Source organism: Carettochelys insculpta, chromosome 22 (assembly GCF_033958435.1).
Source record: "Carettochelys insculpta isolate YL-2023 chromosome 22, ASM3395843v1, whole genome shotgun sequence".
NCBI classification, from domain to species: Eukaryota; Metazoa; Chordata; order Testudines; family Carettochelyidae; genus Carettochelys; species Carettochelys insculpta.
Window position 1 is genome coordinate 22,149,925 of NC_134158.1, and position 23,724 is coordinate 22,173,648.

At 44.6% G+C, this 23,724-nt stretch overlaps 1 protein-coding gene across 3 annotated transcripts in view; it reads left to right on the forward strand.

The window, feature by feature from the left end:
* The window catches only part of BICRA (BRD4 interacting chromatin remodeling complex associated protein), a 157,967-nt gene that overhangs the window by 123,237 nt on the left and 11,006 nt on the right, over window positions 1-23,724 (forward strand). For 2 of the 3 annotated variants that reach the window (XM_075016531.1, XM_075016532.1), the window contains 8 exons: window positions 5,657-5,974; window positions 8,689-9,390; window positions 11,476-11,671; window positions 14,136-14,263; window positions 14,782-14,907; window positions 15,384-15,445; window positions 21,300-21,448; window positions 23,072-23,166. In XM_075016531.1, the coding sequence (XP_074872632.1) occupies window positions 5,657-5,974; window positions 8,689-9,390; window positions 11,476-11,671; window positions 14,136-14,263; window positions 14,782-14,907; window positions 15,384-15,445; window positions 21,300-21,448; window positions 23,072-23,166 (1,776 nt within the window). The remainder of the gene's footprint in view (window positions 1-5,656; window positions 5,975-8,688; window positions 9,391-11,475; window positions 11,672-14,135; window positions 14,264-14,781; window positions 14,908-15,383; window positions 15,446-21,299; window positions 21,449-23,071; window positions 23,167-23,724) is intronic. The other variant, XM_075016534.1, reaches the window with a different exon arrangement.

Consider the following 23,724-nt stretch of genomic DNA (forward strand, 5'->3'; position numbering starts at 1 on the left):
GCACCAGATGTAACACCTGTATCGGCACTGACTCATCAATCTCATGAACTGAGAAAGGCAAGGTCTAATATTCAGCACCGAAGTCCATCACCAGACCTTCTCATCGCACCTCTCTCCCAGCTCTCCTCCTGAAACGTACATACTGGAACAGCCATTACCACCACCACCACCTTTCCTGAGACCGCCATCTCCACTCCTACAGCTACCCTCTCCCTGGCTTAGACATCCTTCACCTGTTGCCTCACATGAGCTACATATATATCCCTACAGAGCCTCTTCACCTATGTCCACATCATCCTGGAGATCACACTCCTCCCATCGTTACAGATATAGATGACACTCACGCTCTAGATCTTCATCACCAGAACCATGTCCTTGTTACTACATTCATCCATATCATCGTGAAGACTGTCATCGGGCACTGAAGCTACTCAAGGTCAAGGGATAGATCCCCGCACCCATGTTCATCATACAGACAGTTCTCACCCCCTGCTGCTAAGGTGGGCCATGTCTCCCCACCGAGAGTAGGTCCAGAGTCGGTTATCAACCTCCCCTCGGAACCTTTAGGGGAACAGGCACAGGAGGTGTCCGAGGAACAGATAGAGGCATATCAGGCAGATGCTTCCTTGTCCTCTCCAGATGAGGTAGTCATCCCAGGAGATATATCTCCTCCAGATGACCTTAAACAATTTCAGGACCTGTTCAAAAGGGTGGCACAGTCCCAGGATATTATACAGGTGGCGGAGGTACAGGAGAAGCAGCACAAGCTCCTCAAGAATCTGAGACCTCCCATGCCATCGAAGATTGCCATCCCACTAGATGGGGCCATCGTGGAGGCTGCCACAAACATCTGGTAGACCCCAGCTTCTATTCCGTCGACCAACAAATGGGTGGACGAAAAGTATTTTGTCCCATCGAGGGGAATGGAGTTTTTATTTAACCACCCCCAACCAAACTCCCTCGTGCTGCAGTCCTCTCAACAGAGATCGAAGACACCACAATACAAATCCACAGTGTGAGACAAGGACGCAAAGAGACTGGACTTATTTGGGTGGAAGGTATGCTCATCCTCCACCCTACTGTTACGCATGGCCAGCTGTGCTGCGCACCTCTCCAACCATAATTTCGACTACTATACAAGACTCATCTCCCTCATGGACTTTCTCCTGGACTACAAGAAGCCTGTTTTAAAGGTGATAGTTCTGGAAGGATACGCGGCCTCGTGTACAGGAGTCCAAATTGCACTAGACGTGGCAGACACAGCAGCACGCTCCGCAGCCACTGCAGTGGTGATGCAGCGAGTGTCTTGGCTCCAGACATCTGGCATTCATAAGGATCTACAAATGAAAGTTGAAGATTTTCCCTTTGATAGGGCAAAGCTGTTGGCCGAATCCACAGACTCCAGCAAGGACTCGAGAACTATGCTCAGAACGCTGGGCATGTACACTCCTCCATACAGGAAGAAGAAATTCTACTCATACCAGCGATGTTATACCTATCAATCTCAGTGCCCACAATACCAACGAGGCTATGATCAAGGGCACCACCACCAACAAAGGCCACCTAGACGACGTCCCCAGCAAGACCATATCCCTGCATTACAGACAGCCAGGAAGCAATTTTGACTGTTATGTTGAGTACTGTGATGCCACGACCATCATTCAGTGCCAGCGACAACCTCAACGTCTGTTCCACCATCGCCTCAGACCATTCTACTGTCAGTGGAAAAATATCACAACAGACAAATGGGTACTGGAGATTATTGCTGAGGGATACGCCATCCCATTCCACTCCCTGTCTCCACCAAAACCCCTCACCCAGTCCCTCTTCAGGGACCCCCTCACGAGATTCTGTTGAAACAAGAAGTAGACCACCTCATCTCCACAGGAGCGGTAGAGAGTCCCAGACGAGTTTCAGGGGAAAGGTTTTTACACCCGATACTTCTTAACGGCAAAGAAAGCAGGAGGCTGGAGACCAATCCTAGACTTACTGTCTCTCGACTGGTACCTCCGCAAACAGTGTTTCAAGATGACAATTACTTCCATAGTCACAGCACTGGGAGATGGGGACTGGTTCGCAGCCCTTGACTTACACGACTTATGGAGCACATAACCCTTCACCCCACACACAGGCACTTCCTCCACTTCACCGTGGGTACAGAACATTTCCAGTACAGAGTCTTGCCCTTTGGCCTGTCCTCAGCACCCAGGGTCTTTACAAAGACGCTCTCTGTAGTGTCGGCTTACCTGCATCAGCAGGACGTATTCATCTTCCTGTATCTGGTTGGTTGACTCTTGAAAGGTGCATCACAGGCAGACGTGTTACACATGATAGACATTACTACGAAGACATTCCTCTCCCTGGGCCTAGCCATCAACTTCTAAAAACTGACGACGGAACCCACACAGGACATAGAATTCATAGGAGCGCACACCTAGACTCCATCACAGCGAGAGTGTATCTTCCTACTGTATGTTTTCATGCTGTCCAGTCTCTGATACAGGTGCTGATGTACAGCCCCCCAGTACAAGTATTAACTTGCTTGCAGCTCCTGGGACACATGGCTGCCACCACATTTGTGTTGGGGTATGCCAGATTGCATCTTCACTGTCTCCAGTACTGGTTGGCGACTGTGTATGCGCCAATGATACACACCTCTCACAAAAAGGTGTCGCCCCCAGCAGAGGTGCAGAAGTCTCTGACATGGAGGATGGACACCAAGAATTTGCTGTCGGGGTGCCCTTTCAGCAACTGCAAACCATAGTTTTTCTCAAGATGCTTCCCACATAGACTGGGGGGCACACATGGGAAGCAGGTCAGCGCAAGGGCGATGGTCCCATACAGAAATGGCAATGCACATAACATACTGGAGCTACTAGCACTGGTCAATGCATGCAAGAACTTCCGCCAATACCTACGACACAAGCTAGTTGGGGTCAATAGCAACAACATTTCCACAATGTGTTGTATCAATCATCAGGGCGGGGCCAGATCCCGCGCATTATGCACAGAGGCAGTCCTCCTGTGGAACTGGTGCATTGCAAACATAACCTAAAAGCCTCATACTTACCAGGTGTCAGCAATGCAAGGGCAGATCAGCTGAACAGGCACTTTGCTTTCACACACGAATGGGAAATCCACTCCGATCTGCTCTGCAGTATATTCAACACATGGAGGTTCCCTCAGATAGACTTGTGTGTGACCTACATCAACAAGAAATGCCCTCAGTACTGCTCTAGAGCAGGCATCGGCCCAGGCTCACTAGGGGATGCCTTCCTGCTGTCATGGAAGGGCCCCCTGCTGTATGCATTCCCTCCTATGGTATTTATCCACAAGGTCCTGGAGAAGGCAAGGAGGGAGGGAGCACATTTGATACTTACAGTCCCAACGTGGGACCATCAGCACTGGTTTCCTCCGCTGCAACGCATGTCGTGCTGCCCACCACTCCCCCTCCCAGTTGTACTGGACCTCCTCACACAGAACCAGGGAATCTTGAGACACCCTCAGCCTCAAACGCTACACCTCAAGGCATGGCTAATCCCTGGCTCAGTGCCCTGGAGGGAGTATGTTCAGAAAGAGTGGGAGAGGTCTTAGAATGCAGTCGATGGGCCTCTACCAGGAAAGCTTACGTGTACAAGTGGAAGCACTTTACTTCCTGGTGTTTTGTCCAAACAGTTGACCTCCCACCCCACCCCGGAGGTCCCGGTTCCCACAATTTTGGATTATCTACTGGACCTAAAACAAGGGGGACTCTCTTTATCATCACTAAAGGTCTATCTTGCGGCTATATCGGCATTCCGCCACACAGTGGAAGGGTCAACTGTCTTTGCCCATCCCCTTACGACACAGTTGCTGAAGGGCCTTGTGAACTTATACCCCCCGCGGAAGCTGTTATCACCTTCATGGAGTTTAGATCTGCTCCCTGACACACTGGCTGGACCACCCTTTGAACCTCTACCCACTGTTTCCTTCCACCTACTTACCATAAAAACGACCATTCTTCTTGCGATCACATCTGCTCGGAGGGTGAGCAAGCTGGCAGTGGTAATGGCGGTTCTACCCTATACAACCTTCTCCAAAAAAGTGGTGATACTACACCTACACCTGGCGTTCCTTCTAGAGATCTCTTCAGAGTTTCATATCATCGAGCCGATTAATCTACCATCCTTCTACCCGAGGCTGCACACCTCAAGTAGGGAAGTACGGCTTCATCACTCGATGTGAGAAGGGCACTGGCCTTCTATATAGACAGAACCAAACCCTTCCATAAGACGGATAGACTCTTGGTGTCTCTTTCACCCAGATCAAAAGGGGAAGGACTGTCACCACAAAGAATCTCAAATGACATTGTATCCTGTATGAAGATGTGCTATGCATTACGTAAGACCCCTCTGCTAGTTCCGCCCAGGGCTCACTCCACCAGAGCGATGGCGGCCTCAACAGCCTTCTTCAAAGGAGTTTCCCTGAAGGACATTTGCAGAGCTGTGACACGGTCATCCTATGACACCTTCGCCAGACACTATGCGATTCATCAGGTGTTGGAAGAGGATACACACCTATCGACAGCTGTCCTTTCAGGGGCAAACTGCACATAATCTGGTACCCACTTCCATTTTTCTGGGTTCACTGCTGGGAGCACCCACAGGGACCACTCGAAGAAGAAAGAGAGTTGCCCACTTGTGTAGTAACAATGGTTCTTTGAGATGTGTCCCTGTGGGTGTTCCACACCCACCCGTTCCTCCCTGCTTCGGAGTTCTACTTTATAGTTTTCAGGAGCACCCAAGGCGTTTGGTCGAGGAACTGGCATGGACTGGATTGTGCAAGTGACCAAAAGCACGTGAAGGACCAGTGCACATCAGTGCGTGCACGATCCAATGAGATACAGCTTGGAAATCTCTGATCTGTGGTGTCGGGGTGAGCCCAACACCTACTGTGGAGCACCCACAGGGACACATCTCGAAGAACCATCATTACTAGGCAAGTGAGTAACTTCTCTTTACTTACAAAAACATTCAAAAATATCACAGAAGACTACTACTGAAAACTTGCTGACTTTCTACCATCTTATTATTAAGTAAATGAATGGGAATAGAAATATTGTACTTACATTTCAGCATAAGGCATATGGAGGAGTAGAAACAAGTCAGTTATCTGAATGAACTTTTAGATTCCACTGACTTTACCAGTGTATTCTATATAGCCTGTTTGTAAAACTAGGCAACTAACTAGATGAGTTGATGTACCCCCGGTTGAAAAACACTGGTATAAAGCATTTTATATTAGTCTTCTTGAGAGAGCATAAACTAATTTGCTCACTGTGGTCGGATTCTGCAGTTTCCTGAAAGAATCTGCTATAAAGTGACTCTTACTATCTTTAGAGAAGAGAGTCTCACTTCTGAACAGTAACTTGGATTTGCATAAACCTAGTTCCTGTCAAGAATCCTGAAAAGTATAGTACCAATATCGGTAGGCAGGCATGATGAAGAGCAAAAGCAGAAATTATTTGCTCTTGACAGTAGTTTGAGGTATTTGTTAATAAGGTCCATTACAGCAAATGCCTGAATTGGATGGGGGTTGGATGGTGAACATCAACAGAAAATAGGAAAGGGAAAAGATCCATAAATCTGGTCACTGCTAAATTTGTTGGAAATTTCAGAAGGATCGGAGCCAGCAGCAGCAGCAATTTTATCCGGCAGCCTTGAAAATGCAGCAGGAGAACAATCTGAATCAGTCCACAGTACCACCACACCTTCCAATGGCTCTGCCCGTCTACAGCATAGCCACAACAGCTCTCAGCACCACAAGCAGTGTCCCAGCATCAGTGATAGTCAGCAGCAGTGCAGGCACAGCTCTGCAGCCGCCTGCCAGCCGAGAGCTAACCCAGAATCAGAATCTGGCAACGGTGGAGTCCAAAGGACCGAATCTTATACCTCAGTTCTCAGCCAGCCATACCCAACAGGCACTGGCTTGCCAGGTAGCCCTTACCTGTTGTAATTCCACAAAGCCTGCTTTGGCCTATCTTCCTCTTTTTCCCTCTGTCCTTTAGCTTCTGTCTAATCTGTTTGATCTTTCCTCTTAGAGTTCCCTTTTGCTTTTGGCTTTCTCTCTGTGCAGGAGGGGAGGGATCAGTAGACAAAGACAAAATATTAACATGTCTCTTAGGTGTACACCCACATTTTTCACATTTCTAAACAAAGATAGGAGTAGGTAGTGATACGGTGACCTGCATAATCGTAATAGAAGTCGCCCTCTTGTGGTGTAATGCAAAATACACTGGGAAAATCATTTTGCTATTGGAATGTTCATTTCCCTTCTAGAGTGATTATTAATAGTCAGACTGAGGGCTGGATTCTTATTCTCATTTACAGTGGCCTAAATTTGTCATGGTTACATTGACAGTGCACCCGGCCCAGGATCCATGTAAAACTCTTTGTGAGAGTTGCCCAGGGGAGATAGTTTTGACATTCGTTTCTTGGTGTTAATGAGGTTTTGAAAAATTGTAATAAAATATATGCTTTAAAATGTTTTTGAGAATCTTAAAACGTATCAGAAGTTTACATTCATTGTGGGGGGGATTCATATTATACACGTATACACATATACATATTATACACATATACACATATACACGCATTTTCTAAAATAGGTGCATATAAATATTCAGAAATACATTTCTGTAGCAAAAGAGGAGGTGTTCTGCATGATACCATCAGACCCTGGCAGAGATGACTTGGGTGATGTAATTCCACCTTTTATCTCCATGATTCTAATATTCATAGCATCCACATGCAACTTTCTGGTTCACTTTTCTAGGCTGGGCCTGTATAGCAACCAAGTGATCAAATGGACCTGAGTAATTGAACACTTGTGATCATTATTTGAGCAGCCTAGAGAACATGGGGAGTACAGATTGCAATTTAGTTCTGTTTGGAAGCTTCCAGCCAATATATAGAACATCAGCATGCTGGGTTGGGTGAGCTACAGATGTTTTTACACCAAGGTCTGTGACTGAGGAATTTTCCTTCATATTCAGAGACTGGAACGTGTCTGGGAATTGCTGCATCAGTAGGCCTATTGAATCTTTCTTTCTCCTTCCAATCATAATCCACTTCTGGCCCTTGTTGTCAATCTGTGGCACTTGCCTGTTCATCTACTCTCTGAATTCCTGCTGCTCTTGCTTGCTTGCCTGCAGGTTCTCACTAGTGCTGGAAGCTGCTGCATTCTTGCGATGCTTTCTTCTTCTGTCCCTTTACAAATTGCACGCTGCTGTTCTGGTACATTTGTGTCCCTGCCACAGGCTTTATTGTTCTTTTATTCTTTGTATTTTAGTAGCAAATGGTTATAATAAGGACTGTGGTAGACATTAAAGTGGTCTGTTAGTCAAAAGGCTCTTCTTAGCTGTAAGACGACTTGAGAATTTGACATTATAATAGATTAGTTTTGCCACTGTAATTTTAAAATAGCTTGATATTAACCCTGCTGTCATATCTGGGGCTCACAGTGGTCAGGGCCTTCCTAGGGTTAGCTGCATGGCTCTGATGTACTGGCATATGCGAGGAGCCAGTGGATTCCAGCTTGCTCCTTAGGGCAGAAGGCACTTAATTTTGATTAGATCCTGTGGGAAGGGATTCCTAGTCTTGTTCTAAGCAATTCAGAGTGTTTAGGTTGGTGCCATACAGAGAATAAATAAAACCAAGGAGCTCTTGTGCCTGGTGCAGGGCTTGTGTGATGTATGCGCCAAGCCTAGGGGAGGAACCTAAATACGTTTTTTTTTTTAAAAAACCAACAAAAAAACCAACACCCTGATGCCCCTCCCTTCTGTTTTCCCTGGGGCCATATTTGTGGAGCGAAAAGGCTGGGCTTTATTTATATTCACACGCACACAGCTACAAACACTGTACCCCAGTAGTAAGACTTTGTTGGGAAAAGTTGGCTACACTGGCTGAGACCTGGAGCTCTTTTCAGAAGCTTAAGAAACACCCACATAAGATGTCATTCAAGTTTTATTCCCAAGTTGCTTGTTTTAGTGATTTAAAAACATTTTGAAGATAGCTTCTAAGCAGCTGACCCAGAGCAATAAATCTGCAAGTGACAGTACTATGCCCACAAACATCCCTGGTGGAAGGTGTGAGATCTGGCAAGTATGCCCCTGAAATATCATCCTGCATTTCTCTGGAATAAACCAGAAGAGGAGCATGATATAAATTGCTCAGTTCCTCAAGGCAATGCCTCTGAAAAGCCCATCACAGAGTGATTTGCATTCTCTGGGGTTTCTGGACTTAATAGCAGTGTGGCAGCCCCAGGCTTTTTATGTTTTAAGAGTGGTTTGCTGTACAGTCTAGGAGTGTATTGACACAGCAGAAGTTATGCCCAAGCAAGCCTACCTGGGCTGGCTCAAATCTAGACAGACACCTGTAGCAGTAGTAGTGAAGAAAGTGCAACTTGCAAACTGAGTTTATATGTAGGGTCTGTAATGAACTTGTACTGCTTGTGCTGGAGCATTCACTGTGCAGTTGTTACTATTGATACTGCCAGTGCTAGCAGGATTCATGTTAGCCCACTAGTACACTTGTGTCTGTACAGTTTTTCCTGTGTGGACATACCCTACATTGCCTGAAGAACATGTGAGGATGTGGTTAGACACATCAGCCGTAACTAACTTATTCCCTGTTTCTTTCTTCGTTTCAGTTACCCGCAGGGCAGCAGAAGCTCCCTGGAGCCTCCCCATCCCATTCGCTACCTCATCCTCCAATGGGGGAGAGTCCCCAGCTCCAGCCTGCACACCTCTCCCAGATGCAGTCTCCCCACCAGTCCCGCCCTCCTTCACAGCCCCAGCCACTTTCCCGACCACCCTCTCGACCTCACTCAAGGCCTCCGTCCCAACCACAGACTTTGTCCCGGCCTCCTTCTGAACCTCTTTCCCGGTCCTGCACCCCTCAGACGCAAATGCAGAACTTGTATGTGATACAGAATCAAATTACGTCATCGCCCCATGGTCCCACCCAACACCCCTTACGTCCCCCCTCGCAGCCTCAGGTACAGTTCCAGCCACCACAGTCTCAGGCTGAAGGGCAACCTCCGCTAGCAACACCTCCACATATGCAGCTGCAAGTTCAGCTTGCCGCTCAGATCCAGCCCCAGTCTGAGACACAGGTGCAGGCACGGCTGCAATCCCAGATCCAGGCTCCAGCTGAGTCTCCTCATACTCATTCCCCACATTTCCAGTTCCCTCCCCAAGGCCAAATCAAACCACCAGTCCCAACCCAGGCTCTTCACCTAACACCAGAACAACAGAGGAGTTTTCAGATGGTCCCAAATCAATTCCAGACACTCTCTGCAATTCCAAATTCCGCTCCTCAGCAGAAGCAACTACTGGACAGGTTCCAGCAGGTAAATAATTATCATCAAAGGGGGTAAATTAAACGTAGAAATATAGTACAACTCTTTAGTAATTAAAAGAATATGCCCCCATATATCAATGACAATGGATGGGTCAGATGGATTAGACAGTGGAGATTTCTCGGTCTAGCTTCGGGACACCTATGCAAATTACAAGACTCAACTTTAAAAAAAAAAAAGCTTTAAATATCTATAATATGGACTATCAAGGTTATATCTTGTTTTGTTTGTATTTATGATAATATTCTTTGGAGGAATTATCTTGATATTTGTATTATGGACAGTGCCGAGCACATTGTCAGCCTGTAGGAAACAATAACAACTAAGGGCTTGGCTACACAAATGTTTAGTTTCCAGCATGCTGTAGTATGAATGTGCCCACACTGGCCTACTATGGACTACTTCTTGCTGTGGACTCTGTCTGCACATTAGCAGTCTGTTAGTTTACTTTGATAGTCTCATTACAAAGAGGATGAGATTAAAGGGAATTAGCTAGCTCTTAATGTATGTTGGCACATGAATGGTTAGTCCACAGCAAACTAACGCAAGGTACTTTCACATCCCAGCTTGTCAGAAACTGATTTTCATGTAGACGAGCCGTGAATGTATCTTTGCTACAAAGTAGTGTGTAAATAATACATAAGTTAAAAGTTATTTACTAGTTAGGATTTTAAGGGTTTGGCCTCTTCCAAGCTCTTTGCCAATATGACTTACTGAAGGACCAAAAGAGGGAGGAATTTTTGGACAAAACAATAAAAGCAAACCCATGCTCCTGTGGATCTTTTCTATTCACGTAGAGCAGACAGGACAATGAATCAACCCGCTGGCTTCTAAGCCTATGTTTCCAGGGAGTCTGAGGGCTTGCGTTACACTACAAAATTCAGTCGCCTTAAGTTGACATACAGCTACTGCAGTAATTAAAGTAGTAATTCATGTCCACACCTGCTCCTTCTGTCTCTGATATGCTTCCTAACAACTTCCACTGACTGAAGCGAGGCACAGACAGCTGGGTTCTGGAAGCCCTGAAACTGACAGCCTCAGCTACACACAGAGGGCTCACAGCTTGCCCGCTCCCACAAGATACTAGTGGGCACCAGCTCACATCTGGGGCTCCCTCATCCTGAAAGCCTTTACTGTCAGGTCAGTAGGCTCATAGCAGTGAGTCCCACCTCAGTTTTACAGATGGAAGTCTGCCAGGCATGAAATTGACAGTCTTGTCAGTTTCGCAGCTGTTGCTGTTTTACTTTTTATCTTTGTTAGCCTCCTGGGAGGCTCACAGTTGGAACCCTCACAGTGATCGATTCCTGTGATGGGGAGAACTCGAACCCAGCTGCCTCCCGCCCCTGCAATCTTTTACCAGGAGTTTAGAGTGGTGGGAGGCTCACAGTTGTAAGCCAGTGCTCCACTGACAATCAGACTGTTCAGGCTGGGGCGGGGGAAGGGCTCCAGCTCTCAGCCTTTTTGAGGTGTAGTTGCTGTAGTGGTCCACTCACATCAGCAGAAGTATTGTTGTGTAGACACTGACATAATTAGGGTTGTAGATCCCAGTACACTCCCATTCGTGTTAACTTCAGCAAGAGGTGGCTGAGGCCCTTATGTCTTAAAAAGATTCAGAAAAGTTCTTGAAAATTGACATTTCTGTTACTGTCTTTACTGTCTGTTTGTCTGCAAGGGAAAGGGGAGCTAAACTCAGTTTTAAAAAATGCATATAAAAATGAATGTCCCTTGAAAGGAGTTGATCTGGGATTCAGTTTGCTATATTTCAAATACACAAGGCATATTTTTGTGATTTTTCGTTCCTTGTCAATGATAGACCTGGAGATTTGAACTGCTAAGCTAAGACTTTGGGTTGTTTTTTTTTTTTGTTTCCTTTATATTCACTGTCTAAAACTGTGAGATCCTGGGACTTTGGGATGGAAGCCAGTGAATTGTGTTGAAAGCATGACACTAAGGGAGGGCCCCTTTTTTTCCATGTTTGCTGCTGGGTAGAAATATTTATTGTATATTAAAAGGATAAAACATACCAAAACGTGGGTTTAGAGCATATTTTCAGCCTCTACCATTTATCCAACACAGGTGCCCCAAGGGATTATCTTGCAAACAAAACACCAGACTTCCACCAGCCAGGCATCATCAGCTTTGAACCACTTCAGCACCCAGACTTCATCTGTCCTGGTTAGCAGCCAAGGACAGCCAGTAGCAGTGACGACAACGCAAACACCAGTCCACAGCCACCCGTCTGTCCCCGCCGCAGTCCAGCCTTCTACTGCAGGTTCGAGTGAGGTTGATCCTGTTCTTGCGGAGGGGAGGAGGAGGTGCTAATAGAGGGGGTCATCAAGCACAGTTGTCAGTACTGCTGCAGCAGCAATCAGTGTTCATTAAAACCGCATCTGTGTGTAAACTGCTAAAGCCATGCACAGAGTCCTACCAAATTCACGGTCTGTTTTGGTCAAATTCATGGTCACAGGCTTTTAAAAATCATAAATTCCATTACTACATGTGTTGAAATCTGACCCAAAAAGTAGTTTAGTGGGGCAGGGGGGAGTCAGAGTTATCGTAGGGGTGTTGAGGTACTGCTACCTTTACGTCTGTGCTCTTGCTGACAGCAGTTCTTTCTTCAGAACTGGAGAGCAGCAGCTACTGGCTCAGAGTCCATCTCTGAAGGTAGAACCATTGTCAGCAGCAGCACAGAAACAAGGATGGGATGGGATGTCATTGCCACTCTTATTTCTGCAGTGCTGCTGGTGGTGCTGCATTCAGAGCTGGGCACCAGGCCAACAGCTGCCGCTCTCCAACCACCTGTCTCTAAAGGGAGCACAGAAGTAAAGGATGGCAATACCATGACCCCACGAAACTAATCTATGACCCCTGTGCAACTCCCTTTTAGGTCAGGGCCCCAACTTGAGAAATGCTGGTCTCCCCCATGAAATCAATATAGTATAGGATAAAAGCGTACAAGGCCAGATTTCCCAGTCCACAATTTAGTGGTATGTGTATTAAAGCAAAGAGATTTTAATGCTAGATTACAAAGGGAGACATCTGAATTGGAATTCATTTTCAAGTTTGATACCTATCACCGTGGACCCAACGAAGATCTCAGTTATTTTACGCATTACCAGGACAATTTCCCCACCTTTGACATTCACAGTGATGGCAGACATCCCACTTAACTTAATAGACACTTTGCAGGTGTTTATTTTCTCTCTCCCCTACCTTTTTTTCCCCCCTATTTAGCTGACTCCTCAGTTTTCTTTGGTTTTTTTTTCCTCTCAGTAATTCTTCAGATCTGAAGAATTGACTTTTTCACTCAAAGGCTCATCACCTAATAAATAAAATTGTTGGTCTTATTGTTAGTCTTTATGGTGCTACAAGGTTGCTTTCTTTGTTTTGTGAGTCCACAACGACCTTTTCATGGCTGTGAATTTGGTAGGGCCCTGCTTGTGTACTCGGGGCGGGGTGAGGGAGGGAGGCAACAGTGGGAGGGGGAATTCTGTTATCGTTACAATTTTTGTTGGGCTACAACTTTCAGCTTCCTCTTTCTCCTCCTTTTTCCCCTCCACACTAAAAATGTTTGGAAGTTTATCATCTTTCTCTCTCGGGGCCTGATTCTGTGAGCTGCTGAGTGCCCTCAACTTTCATGGACACACAAGAGCCAAATGCTGCCGTCATTCAGAGTATAATTCTGAAGTAACTCCATTGATTGGAGGCAGGGGGAGCACCATGGTGGCAGGGCAGATATAGACCCTGGATGGAGTGTTGACATCCTTAATACCAGTTCTGCTACTCTCCTTCTGTGTAGTTTTGGCCACGACACTCACCTCCTCCAGCCACCAGTTCTCCATCTGAAAGAGGATTAATTACGTTTACCTTCTTGTGTAAAGCCCTTCGAGAACTATGGGTGAATGTCACATTGTGCTGAATGCTAGTTTAGCGTCAGTGCACCACTTAATTCTCACTTAAATCTTAATTTAAAGATTCAAGTGGGACTTTTCATGTGCAGGGTTTATGCCTGCCAGCTTTACAGGAATGAATTTTAGACTACAAGTGTTCTGTAGTTTCCATACATACTCAGATTTACTTGTTTAGATTTAGTCATTGTGCCTGTCAGCTGCTTTCATGCACTTTCAGAAGTGGGACATTAATACTGTTTTAATGTTTGCCTGTGATACACTGAAATAACTAAGCTGAGATATTAGGAAAAAAGGTGCACATAGTTTCATTTGTTAAAAGAAAGAAAAAAATACATTATTTGCAGTGTGGTGGTATTTTGATTTTCAGTTACTTTCTGCTGTGTTGGCAGTAATGATTTCTGTATGGGTATAAAACTGACTTTTTCCCCACTTACGGTGGTTAAGATCCCCTCATACATATCTGAAGAGGAGAGGTGTTTAGCCCTTGTGTCCTAGGAAAATTCCAATTTTGATTAATTGCTTTCTGCTTCCCTACAGTCCCCCACATTAGTATTCAGTTGAATTAGGAGGATTTCTTCGTTTCCTCAGCTGCCATGCTTTGGAATGTTGCTGTGTGCTGTTAAGCAGCTCACTGAGATGTCTTGCATGTCAGTGATGGCTGAAATAATAGGCAAAATTTTCAAAAGCACATAAGTCGTTTAGGTGCCTTTGAAAATTTTGCCTATTATATCTAGATAGTCAACGTGAAATATACAGCAGGAATCCAAGATGCGTTGCTATTGTTTAAACTTAGACCTCATTTTAAAATCTGTTCATATTTGCTAGGCATAGTTGCTCCAGTTCCTGCAGAGAGTAAAACATTTTCCAGTGGCACTGCAGCTGTTTCTGGGGGGAAAGTGACTACAGTGCAAGGGAAACCAGGAACACCTCTTGCAGTACAGCAGCCAGTTCAGGTGAGAGCTCGGTTTTAATGCTTCTTGCAATAGTTTGTCCATTTTGAGAATGAACAAAACTTTCGAGTTTCACTCCAGGTTTGTTCTTTTTGTGCAAAAAGAAAGAATTAAGTTCGAAAAATTATTTTACTTTGTTGTGTAAGTATTTATAAGTACCAGGCTTCGAATTCTTAAACAAAAAGAAAACAAATCATTGCTATTAGTATTAATTAGATCACTGAGGAAGGGAGCTTTGCTCCTCTTCCTTGAGGGAATTAATGTATTTCACAATTTATTTAATGGCATACAAATACTGCTGGGGTATACATTCTAGAAGTGCAAGGAAAAATAATTATGTATCAAAATATGTATTAGAATATTTGCTTGTCAACGCCAAGAAGTTCTATTCTAAACTATTTCAGTGATGACTGACATCCTCTTGTCAAGCAGTTTCTTGTTATGTGTTTTGGTAATCAGTTTGTAGCCATTACATTCACTTTGGGATACCAAGTGAAAAAGATCCTTTGTTTCTTCCTCAGGCCAAGCCTGGAGTGATTAGCTCCATCTCTGGCCTGAATCTTGGAAAAGGTCCCTTGCAGATCCAGGTAGTTGGGAAAGGATTATCACAACTTGTGCCCTCAGTCCCAGTCCAAACTCAGCAGCAGGTAAGCTTATGCCAATGTGTAGCATGTTTAAGAAATGTAGTTCTGTGAAAGCTTTTCTTTTTGAAACAGTGCATCTAGTGGAGACAGTTAGGCTTTTCCTCCCAATAATAGCTCAAGTTTTTTTTTACTGTCCTAGCAACGTGGAAGAGCCAAAGGAAATTGTGTGTTTTTTCTGTCACCTGAAAGCTGCCATGTTTAAAGTGAGCAAAGCTGTTTTTCTTAGAATCATCAGCAGGATTTCTCCCTTTTCTTCTGCACCTATGTCCAGAATCTCCAAAAGCATCCAGCTGATACTCCTGCAGCCCACACTCCCTTTTTATTCACCAGTTTCCCTGTACAAATATGTTGAACAGGGAGCGTTCTCTCCAATATGAGCAGGATAATTTCTCCCGTAGGTTATAGTTGTTTGCAGGCTAAAATCTAATTTACTCCTTCCTTTCATCTGTGTTCTCTCTTTTTTCCTCCCCCTTTACCAGTATGATAGTAAGCTTGGAAGTCTGAAAAAAACTCCTACACTACAGCCCAGCAAAGAAGCTTGGTAAGTGTTTGCCAGAGTGTGTGTGTGTGTCTTGGAGCATAAGAAGTTAAAGGAATCAGTGTAAGGGTCGCAGTCACATCACATGCACAGTAAAGTTAAAGTTTAACAGATATGCTGCATCTGTGTTAACTTTGGAGTCATTTAATTGTATATTATATATGGGTATATTAGCACTCTTTGAGCAGTGTTATACACCCGAATACACTTCACTGGGGAGGAAGCATGATCCTTACCATGGCATGGCAATTCTCTGTAACGGGGTGCTCTCCAGAGGGCTTCATGGGTGACACTTGGTCAAATGTACATTTCACACTGAAGAGGATAACTCTTAAATTTGCTGTTTTTCTTTTCCTATGTAGTTATTCATTCTTCCTTCTTCCCTATTGCTCTCATTTTCCTTTTCTGTTAGTGTACTTAGCATATGCATACACATACACATGCATCTATTGCATGGCTAACTATGAATTACACCACTTCTTCTGTTTATATCCACATGTGCTGTGTATATACATAGTCCTTCACACATGCATGTCAGACCACATTCCATCACTGCCCATTTTAACTCAATCGACTTTATTGTTAGTGTGGTTAGGATGAGGCTGTTTTAACTTGAAGATAAATTACATTTCCTTAATTGGTAAAACTGTAGTAATATAATTTGAAGGCTCCCGGGGGCATTTTTATAATTGACTTATAGAATGTCAAAGTCACATTCCATGTATCAAAAGAACCTTTCATCTGTTCTAGGATCCTCTTGCTGCTGCCCAGAAATCTCACAAGATGCTATATAACTGAGTTATGAGTGTCCTTTGGCAATCATAAAACTATATACAATATTAGTAGGGATAGGTAATTGTGTGTGTGTTCCTAGTGTCTGCACATATGTGTATTTCATGTTCCACTCGTATAAGACTGCTTTTTTTTGCAGAGAGAGAAGGTAAGTGTTGTACTGTGCTTTTGTATATCATGCTGCAATCACTGCAAAAAGCCTATATCTTTTGGAAGGAGAAGCAATAAGAATGTCAACCACTCAGGCCACGCTACACTATGAAATAAAATCGACATTGAATAAAGTTTATTTTTTTAACCTCATTCTTATGAATCTGGATTTAATTGTCCTCAAACGTCCCAGAAAATTGACATACCATTTCTCTGTGTCAACTTACTGCATTTCCATTGCCTTCAACTGAGTGAGCAAAGAATTGTGGGTACCTGTTGCCTTATGGGGGGTTTTGTATCACTGAGTTGGGGAGGAAAAAAATTGCCAGGGTTGCTTGTGGGTGTTTGATGTCACTAGCCCAGAATTCAGAGCACCCACTAACTGCACAAAAAAGAACGGGAGATCATGCCATTTTCTCCAGCACAGCACTGATGCAAGCAGGAATCCTTGAATGCTTCAAGTCGTTGCTCCATACCTAGAGGTTTTGAAGTCCCAGCTTGACAAAGTTCTGGACTGGGATGAGTTAGCTAGGGTTTATCCTGCTTTAGGCAGGGGGCTGGACTAGATGACATCTTAAGGTCCCTTTCAATCCTAGGATTCTGTGATTCTATGATTGCACAGACTCTTACAGCAACTTCCTGGAATGTCATGCACTTTTTCTTTCAACTACAAAGAGAATGGGCTGAGATGGTGGTTGAGAGTGATAATGAAGATTTTTAAAAGGAAATTATTCAATTGCAGTCCAAGAACTCAGAAATGCTGGCTGCCCTGGATGTATTGCTGACAGTGGAACGGTGGTTTTGGACTTGTGAAACCAGCACACACTGGTGGGACCACATTATTTTTGAGTCACAGGACAACCAGCAGTGGGTGCAAAACTTTCACATGGCCTCTGAACGTATAAACAGAAAGGGATACTTCTCGGTAGTGGTGCAGGCATTGCTAGATCATAAAGATCATTTCACCGTTATCAAAGTGGGATGGTCAGGGAAGGCACATGACGCATGCATCTTCAGAAGTTCTGGTCTGCTCCTGGATGGGACTTTTTTCCCAAACCAGAAAATCAAGACTGGCAACGTGGAGATACCTATAGTAATACTGGGTAACTTTGCTTACCCTCTCCTTCCTTACCTCATAAAACCATACACAGCACCCTGGACTGAGCAAGGATAACTTCAGTTTAAGACTTAGCAGGTGCAGAATGGTGGTGGAATAAGCCTTTGGCCATTTAAAAGCTAGGTTCAGGTGCCTGTTGACCCGTTTGGACCTTTCAGAAACTAATGTCCCACTGTGATTACAGCACACTGTATTTTGCGTAATATATGTGAATCCAGGTGGGAGAATTTCACGAGTACCTGGAGTGCAGAGGCTGATGCTATGATCAGGGCTTATTCGCAGCCTCACACAAGGCCATTCTCCAATAACAATGTGGAGGCAGTGGCAATCAGGGAGGCTTTGGAACATAAGTTCATGAATGATCTGCCAGATGCATGATTTCACTGTATTTCACTGCTATAATACCACCCCCTACTCCCCAAAATGATTTGTGCTCCTCACCAAATGCGAACCAATAAATCACACTGTGGCTTTCACAGAAAGAATGTTTTTATTTGGGGGAGGGGATTAGTTGCAAGAAGAAGAATGGATGTAAAGGGAGGGTTGTTTTCACAAAAAGATGTGCAACTGTGCTATCAGCCCTCTCCACCCCGACCCGCATCCCTCTGTCTCGAGTCCTCTGCAGACCTTGCCATAGTGGTAGGCAACTATGCTGTTGGCCCTTTTTACCACTGCCTGGGTCCCTCTGCCATGAGTCCCCTGTGGACCTTGACGTAGCAGCAGGCAGCTGTGCTATCAACCCTTTCTGTCCCTGCAATGGTGTATGCACAACACCACGCATGGGTACCAAAAAAATCGCACCATGGTTGTCATCAAAAGAATAAGTTTATTTGTGGGGGCGGTCAGTCAACCTGTGTAACTCTTCGTCAGAGGAGGCTGTGAAGGCTAGGACTATAACAGAGTTCGAAAAAGAGCTAGGTAAATTCATGGAGGTTAGGTCCATAAAAGGCTATTAGCTGGGGGAAGGAATGGTGTCCCTGGCCTCTGTTTGTCAGAGGTTGGAGATGGATGGCAGGAGACAAGTCACTTGATCATTGTCTTCAGTCCACCCCCTCTGGGGCACCTGGTGCTGGCCCCTGTTGGCAGATGGGATACTGGGCTAGATGGACCTTTTGTCTGACCCAGTAATGGCCATTCTTATGTTAAATGTCAGGGAAAAGAAGGTGTGTCAAGGGTGAAGGGGTAGCTCAGTGGTTTGAGCATTGGCCGGGATTGTTAATCCAATCCTTGAGGGTTTCATTTAGGGGCCGGGGGTAAATAGATTAAAAAAAAAAATCTGTGAGGGATGGTGCTTGGTCCTGCCATGAGGGCAGGGGACTGGGCTCGATGACCTCCCAAGATCCCTTCCAGCTCTGTGAGATGCGTAGCCCCATATATTGTGTTCTGGGGTGGTGGAACAGCCTTTTGCAGTGGCTCTTGGGGGTAGAGAGGCAGACTGTCCTTGCCCTCCCTCCCCATGTTCAGGGACCACGACGACTGGGGGTAGATGACCTGTATTCAGGGAGTGCAGGCGGCAGGGAGAGGAGCCCTCAATACTACCTAGGGAATCCATTTGCAGCTCAGCATGAAGCACAGGACCTCGGTTTGGTCGCTTGTTGCCATTATGAGCTTTGCTGTATTCTCCCTCAGGTGCACCATTTGCTCTCTCCTGAATTGAAGCAGCACAGTCTGCCACCACTGTGCTGTGTCCCTTTTTGCTTTCAGTGGTTTCTGCTTGAGCCCGCTCCATGTGCTGCAAGATAAAGTCCTGCTTGGACCTTTTGCACTTGTTTGCTCTGGCTCCCACACGGAGGATGCCTGCTGGAAAGCGCAGGTCAAAACTGAGATACAATTCACAGAGTGCTCGCCCATGGAATGAACGGGTCTCTGTCTTTACAGTCAGTCAAACTTTCTTTTTGCAAGGCTTCTTAAAGATGACAAGGATTCAAACCATGCATTACATAAGTCATTACTTACCTGCACTATTTCATTGTGGACATGGTAAGCTATTGTCCGCTTTACTAGTAGTGAGGGCAGGAGGGTGCAAAGCTGGGGAAGCAGGCCAGTATGCTGGAGCAGGGAGAAAAGTTTTTTCAGACATTCACTGGAGCAACCTTCCAAAAGGAAAACCTGCCTGTGCTGGACATGCTGGTGTGCAGGACCAGGGTCTGCAGAGCCTGGCAGCCTTGTGGTGAGGAGGAAGGATTTGATTGTGGCTGCATGGACAGCTGGGTGTGGGGGAATCCCTGTAAAGTGAAAAGAAATCCAGGGGAAACGGGAAAGGAGAAGGCCGGGAGAGCCTGCCAACCCTGTGGAATGGGGAAGACAGAGCACCCACCAGACACATGGTGCAGCAATAAATTCCAGAGAAATGTTATAGGGCAGAGTGTTGCAGAAAAATCCAGTCCAAATTCCTATGCCTCTTCAGGCTGTCAAAGAAGACATCACCCTTCTAAGAATAATAGATAGCGAAAAAGAAGAGATGCTTACTGGACTTTACGATACACCTGCTGGAGTTCTTTCACCTTCACCCGGCTTTGCATAGAGTCCTGGGAGTAACCTCTGGTGATCATCCCGTGCAACGTCTTCTCAAATACATCTGCATTTCACTTGGACACTCGAAGTCTGCTCACCACTGATTCCTCTCCCCAAACTGCAAGGAGATCCAGAATCTCCTGATGGCTCCATGCTGGAGCTCTCTTGCGGCCCTGAGAACTAAGCAGGCTACTACCCTGAGTGCTCATGATTGCAAGATATGGTACCGATGGGATGGGTACTGAGGCAGTGCAATGCAATGGGTAAAAGAAATTATAACTCCTGGGTGCCCCTTATATTTCCTGGGCTTGCTGGTGATGAACTGAAATTCGCGGGCTTCCTGTGACCTACTTCCTGTGGACCTGGAGAGCAGCGGAGATGGAAGCGGCCATACATAGCACATAACTGTGTAGTTTTGTGGGATACGTACTGGTTGCTTCTGGAGGCTAATAAATTAGATTTTAGGACATGGCACTTCCACACTAGCCTTTATTTGAACTTTTAAATTTGAACTGGACGCTACACCCAGCCGCTTTTGATCCAGTGTTGGGGTATGGATCGTAGTGCTCCCTAAAATCAAGCTAATGTTACTTACAGTGAAGACAGTGACATTGTAAAATTGAGCTAATTGCCTTAAATTCGACTTCATTATCTAGTGTAGACACAATGTTTGTATAATCAAAACAAAAAAGCAGTCCAGTAGCACTTTAAAGACTAACAAAATAACTTATTAGGTGATGAGCTTTCGTGGGACAGACCCACTTCTTCAGACCAGAGCCATACCAGAACAGACTCAATATTTAAGGCACAGAGAACCAAAAATAGTAATCAAGGTTGACAAATCAGAAAAATTATCATCAAAGTGAGCAAATCAGAGAGCAGAGGGGCAGAAGGGGGTGGGGAGTCAAGAATTAGATAAAGCAAAGTGTATAAAAGAGCCCCTAAAATGAGCTAGAAAAATGCCATCCCAGTTCAAACCACGTGTTAATGTGTCGAATTTGAATATAAAAGAGAGTTCAGCAGCCTTTCTTTCCAAATGGTTGTGAAAATTCCTTTTCAGTAAAACACAGACTTTCAGGTCATTAACAGAATGGCCCACTACATTAAAGTGCTGGCTGACTTTAAAGTGCTACTGGACTGCTTTTTTGTTTTGATAGTTTATAGACTAGCACGACTGTCTCTCTGTTACTGTTCATATAATGCATTTACAGATATCTCTGCTTTTGAGTCTGTTTTCCATACTGTTTGTACAACTGTCTGACCTTTTTTTTTTTTTTTTTAAAGTTTCTTGGAACAGTTACATAAACATCAAGGAGCAGTGTTGCATCCTGACTATAAAACTTCATTCCGATCATTTGAAGATGCTTTACAAAGGCTCCTACCCTATCATGTCTATCAGGGGATGCTTCCCTCTGCCCATGACTACAGAAGGGGTAAGTTCAGTTGTGTATATGAGAAGAGATGATAATAATTAGTCCTAGAGCTATAGCAAAGTGTTTTAAACTTAGCAAGGCTTAGCTAAGCAACAGAGTGGAGGAGGGTCTCTTCCTCAGCCTTGTCTTCTGATACTGGTATGGGTGAGATCACGATTCGGAGGTTATGCGAGGTTGGGAAATGGATTTGTTCAGCCATGAAAAGAGTGAAGGAAGCTGTGCTGCTTCCACTCTAGAAAAAAGATAAAATCCCAACACCTGAATGAACTTCCTAGAACAAACATGTTGAACTCTGGCAGCATCTCAGCCCTTTAATATTTCAAAGCTAGATAAATTGAGTTCCCTCACGGGGTTCTGTGTTTTGAAGCTTTTGGACAAGACATTAAAAGAGAGCCTTCCTCCTGTTGGTAAGGCCACTAATGGCCCCTTCAGGTTTTTCATATGAGTTGGAATTTACCCTAATATCCTTGGTCAGAATTTCTCTTTCCCCTGTTGCTGCTTTGCTGTTTGCCATCCTCCACCCTAGGAGTGGCTGCATTTCATAGATTACAAGCTCAGAAAGGACTTTTGTGGTCATCTAGTCTGATCTTTATAACACAGACCATAGGACCATCAGTTTCCTAATGTTAAAATTCAAGAAAGAAGAATTGCTGTAGCTGGAGGCTGTGATTTTCTTTTACTCTAAGTCTAAATCATATCCGTATGTAAAATAATGATCATAATAGAGAATGTGAATTGTGTGATTTTGTTTATCCTCCTAGAACAGAAAAATAAGGGGAGCATTTTATTAAATTGAAAGGCAACACATTGGAAACACACAACATATGTTTATGTATCTTGCATAATCAACCTGTGGAGATCATTGTCACAGATATGATGGAGGCCAAGAGCTTAGCAGGAATGCAATGATATATCCATCCATATGGATAATGAGAACATCCAGTTACATTAGATAGGATGCAAAATACATTATATGGACATAATCTGTTCTGATTCAAGGCATAAACCAGACAGTAAATAGGGGACAACTGTTGGGTGGTGGAGTATGGGACGAAATTTCCCTCTGGGCGAGCTACTCCATAGTTGTCCTTTTAGGGTGTACTTTGTCCCTTCCGCTGAAGCATCTGGTATTGCCTACTATCCGAGACAGTATATTGAGCTAGATGGGCCCTTGGTCTGATCCAGTGTGGCATTTCTTGTATTCCTCAAAACTGTGTGCTGAAGCACTCTTCTGCTCCAAATGTCAAGTTGATTCACTGCCTAGCGCTGTATTGCAACCCAGACATACAGCCAATGGCTGGCCTGGCAATGATTTGCAGTCACAGCAGGTAAGCTAGGAGACCAATCATGCGGTCATGTGAACAATTAAAACTAGCCCGTAGTTTAGGACAAAAACCGGATGATGTGGAAATTATTTGAAGAAGCAATCACAAATGCTGCTGCTGACTCTTCCAGTAACATTGTAACATTAGCATTGGTACAGAATGCAAGTTTTGTTTCAGCATTTACCTTGTGTAAAATGTCTTTCAGTGAATGGATACTTTCCTTTCAGACCAACAAGATAACCCACCAATGTCAGGTACAAAAAGCAAATAGGCTTCTTATTTTCACCCCTTCTTTTAGTAGATGAAGAGTTTGAAACAGTGTCAACCCAATTGCTGAAACGCACACAAGCAATGCTGAACAAATACCGCCTGCTGCTCTTAGAAGAGTCTCGGGTAAGATTGTGCTTTATGTGCTACTGTGCTCAATGATATGATTGTCTGCTCTAATCTAGCCTCTGCTTGTGTAATGACAGTTGGAACTGCATTTCATTTACTAAATGGCTGTGTCTACACTGCCCCTTCCTTTTGGAAGGAACATGTAAATGCAGCAGATCAAAAATGGTAAGGAGGCACAGGTATGAATATTCAGTGTCTCATTTGCATAATGGCAGCCACTCATCACATCAAAAGTGCTGCTTTTGAAATGCAAACTAGCCATGTAGATGGGGTTCTTTCGAAAGCACCCTTCTTCCTAACTTTTTTCAGGAAAAAGGGTGCTTTCAAAAACGGGGCTTCCTTTTGAAGCAACCCTATCTGCATGGCCAGTTTGCATTTCGAAAGCAGCACTTTGAACATGGCAAGTGGCTGCCATTATGCAAATAAGGTTCTGAATAGTCATATCAGTACCTCATTAGCATTTTCAATCGGCTGCGTTTACTTTCCCCTTCCAACTGGGAGAGTCAGTGTAGACGCAGCCAATATGACCATATGGATGTAAGCACTCAAACCTAT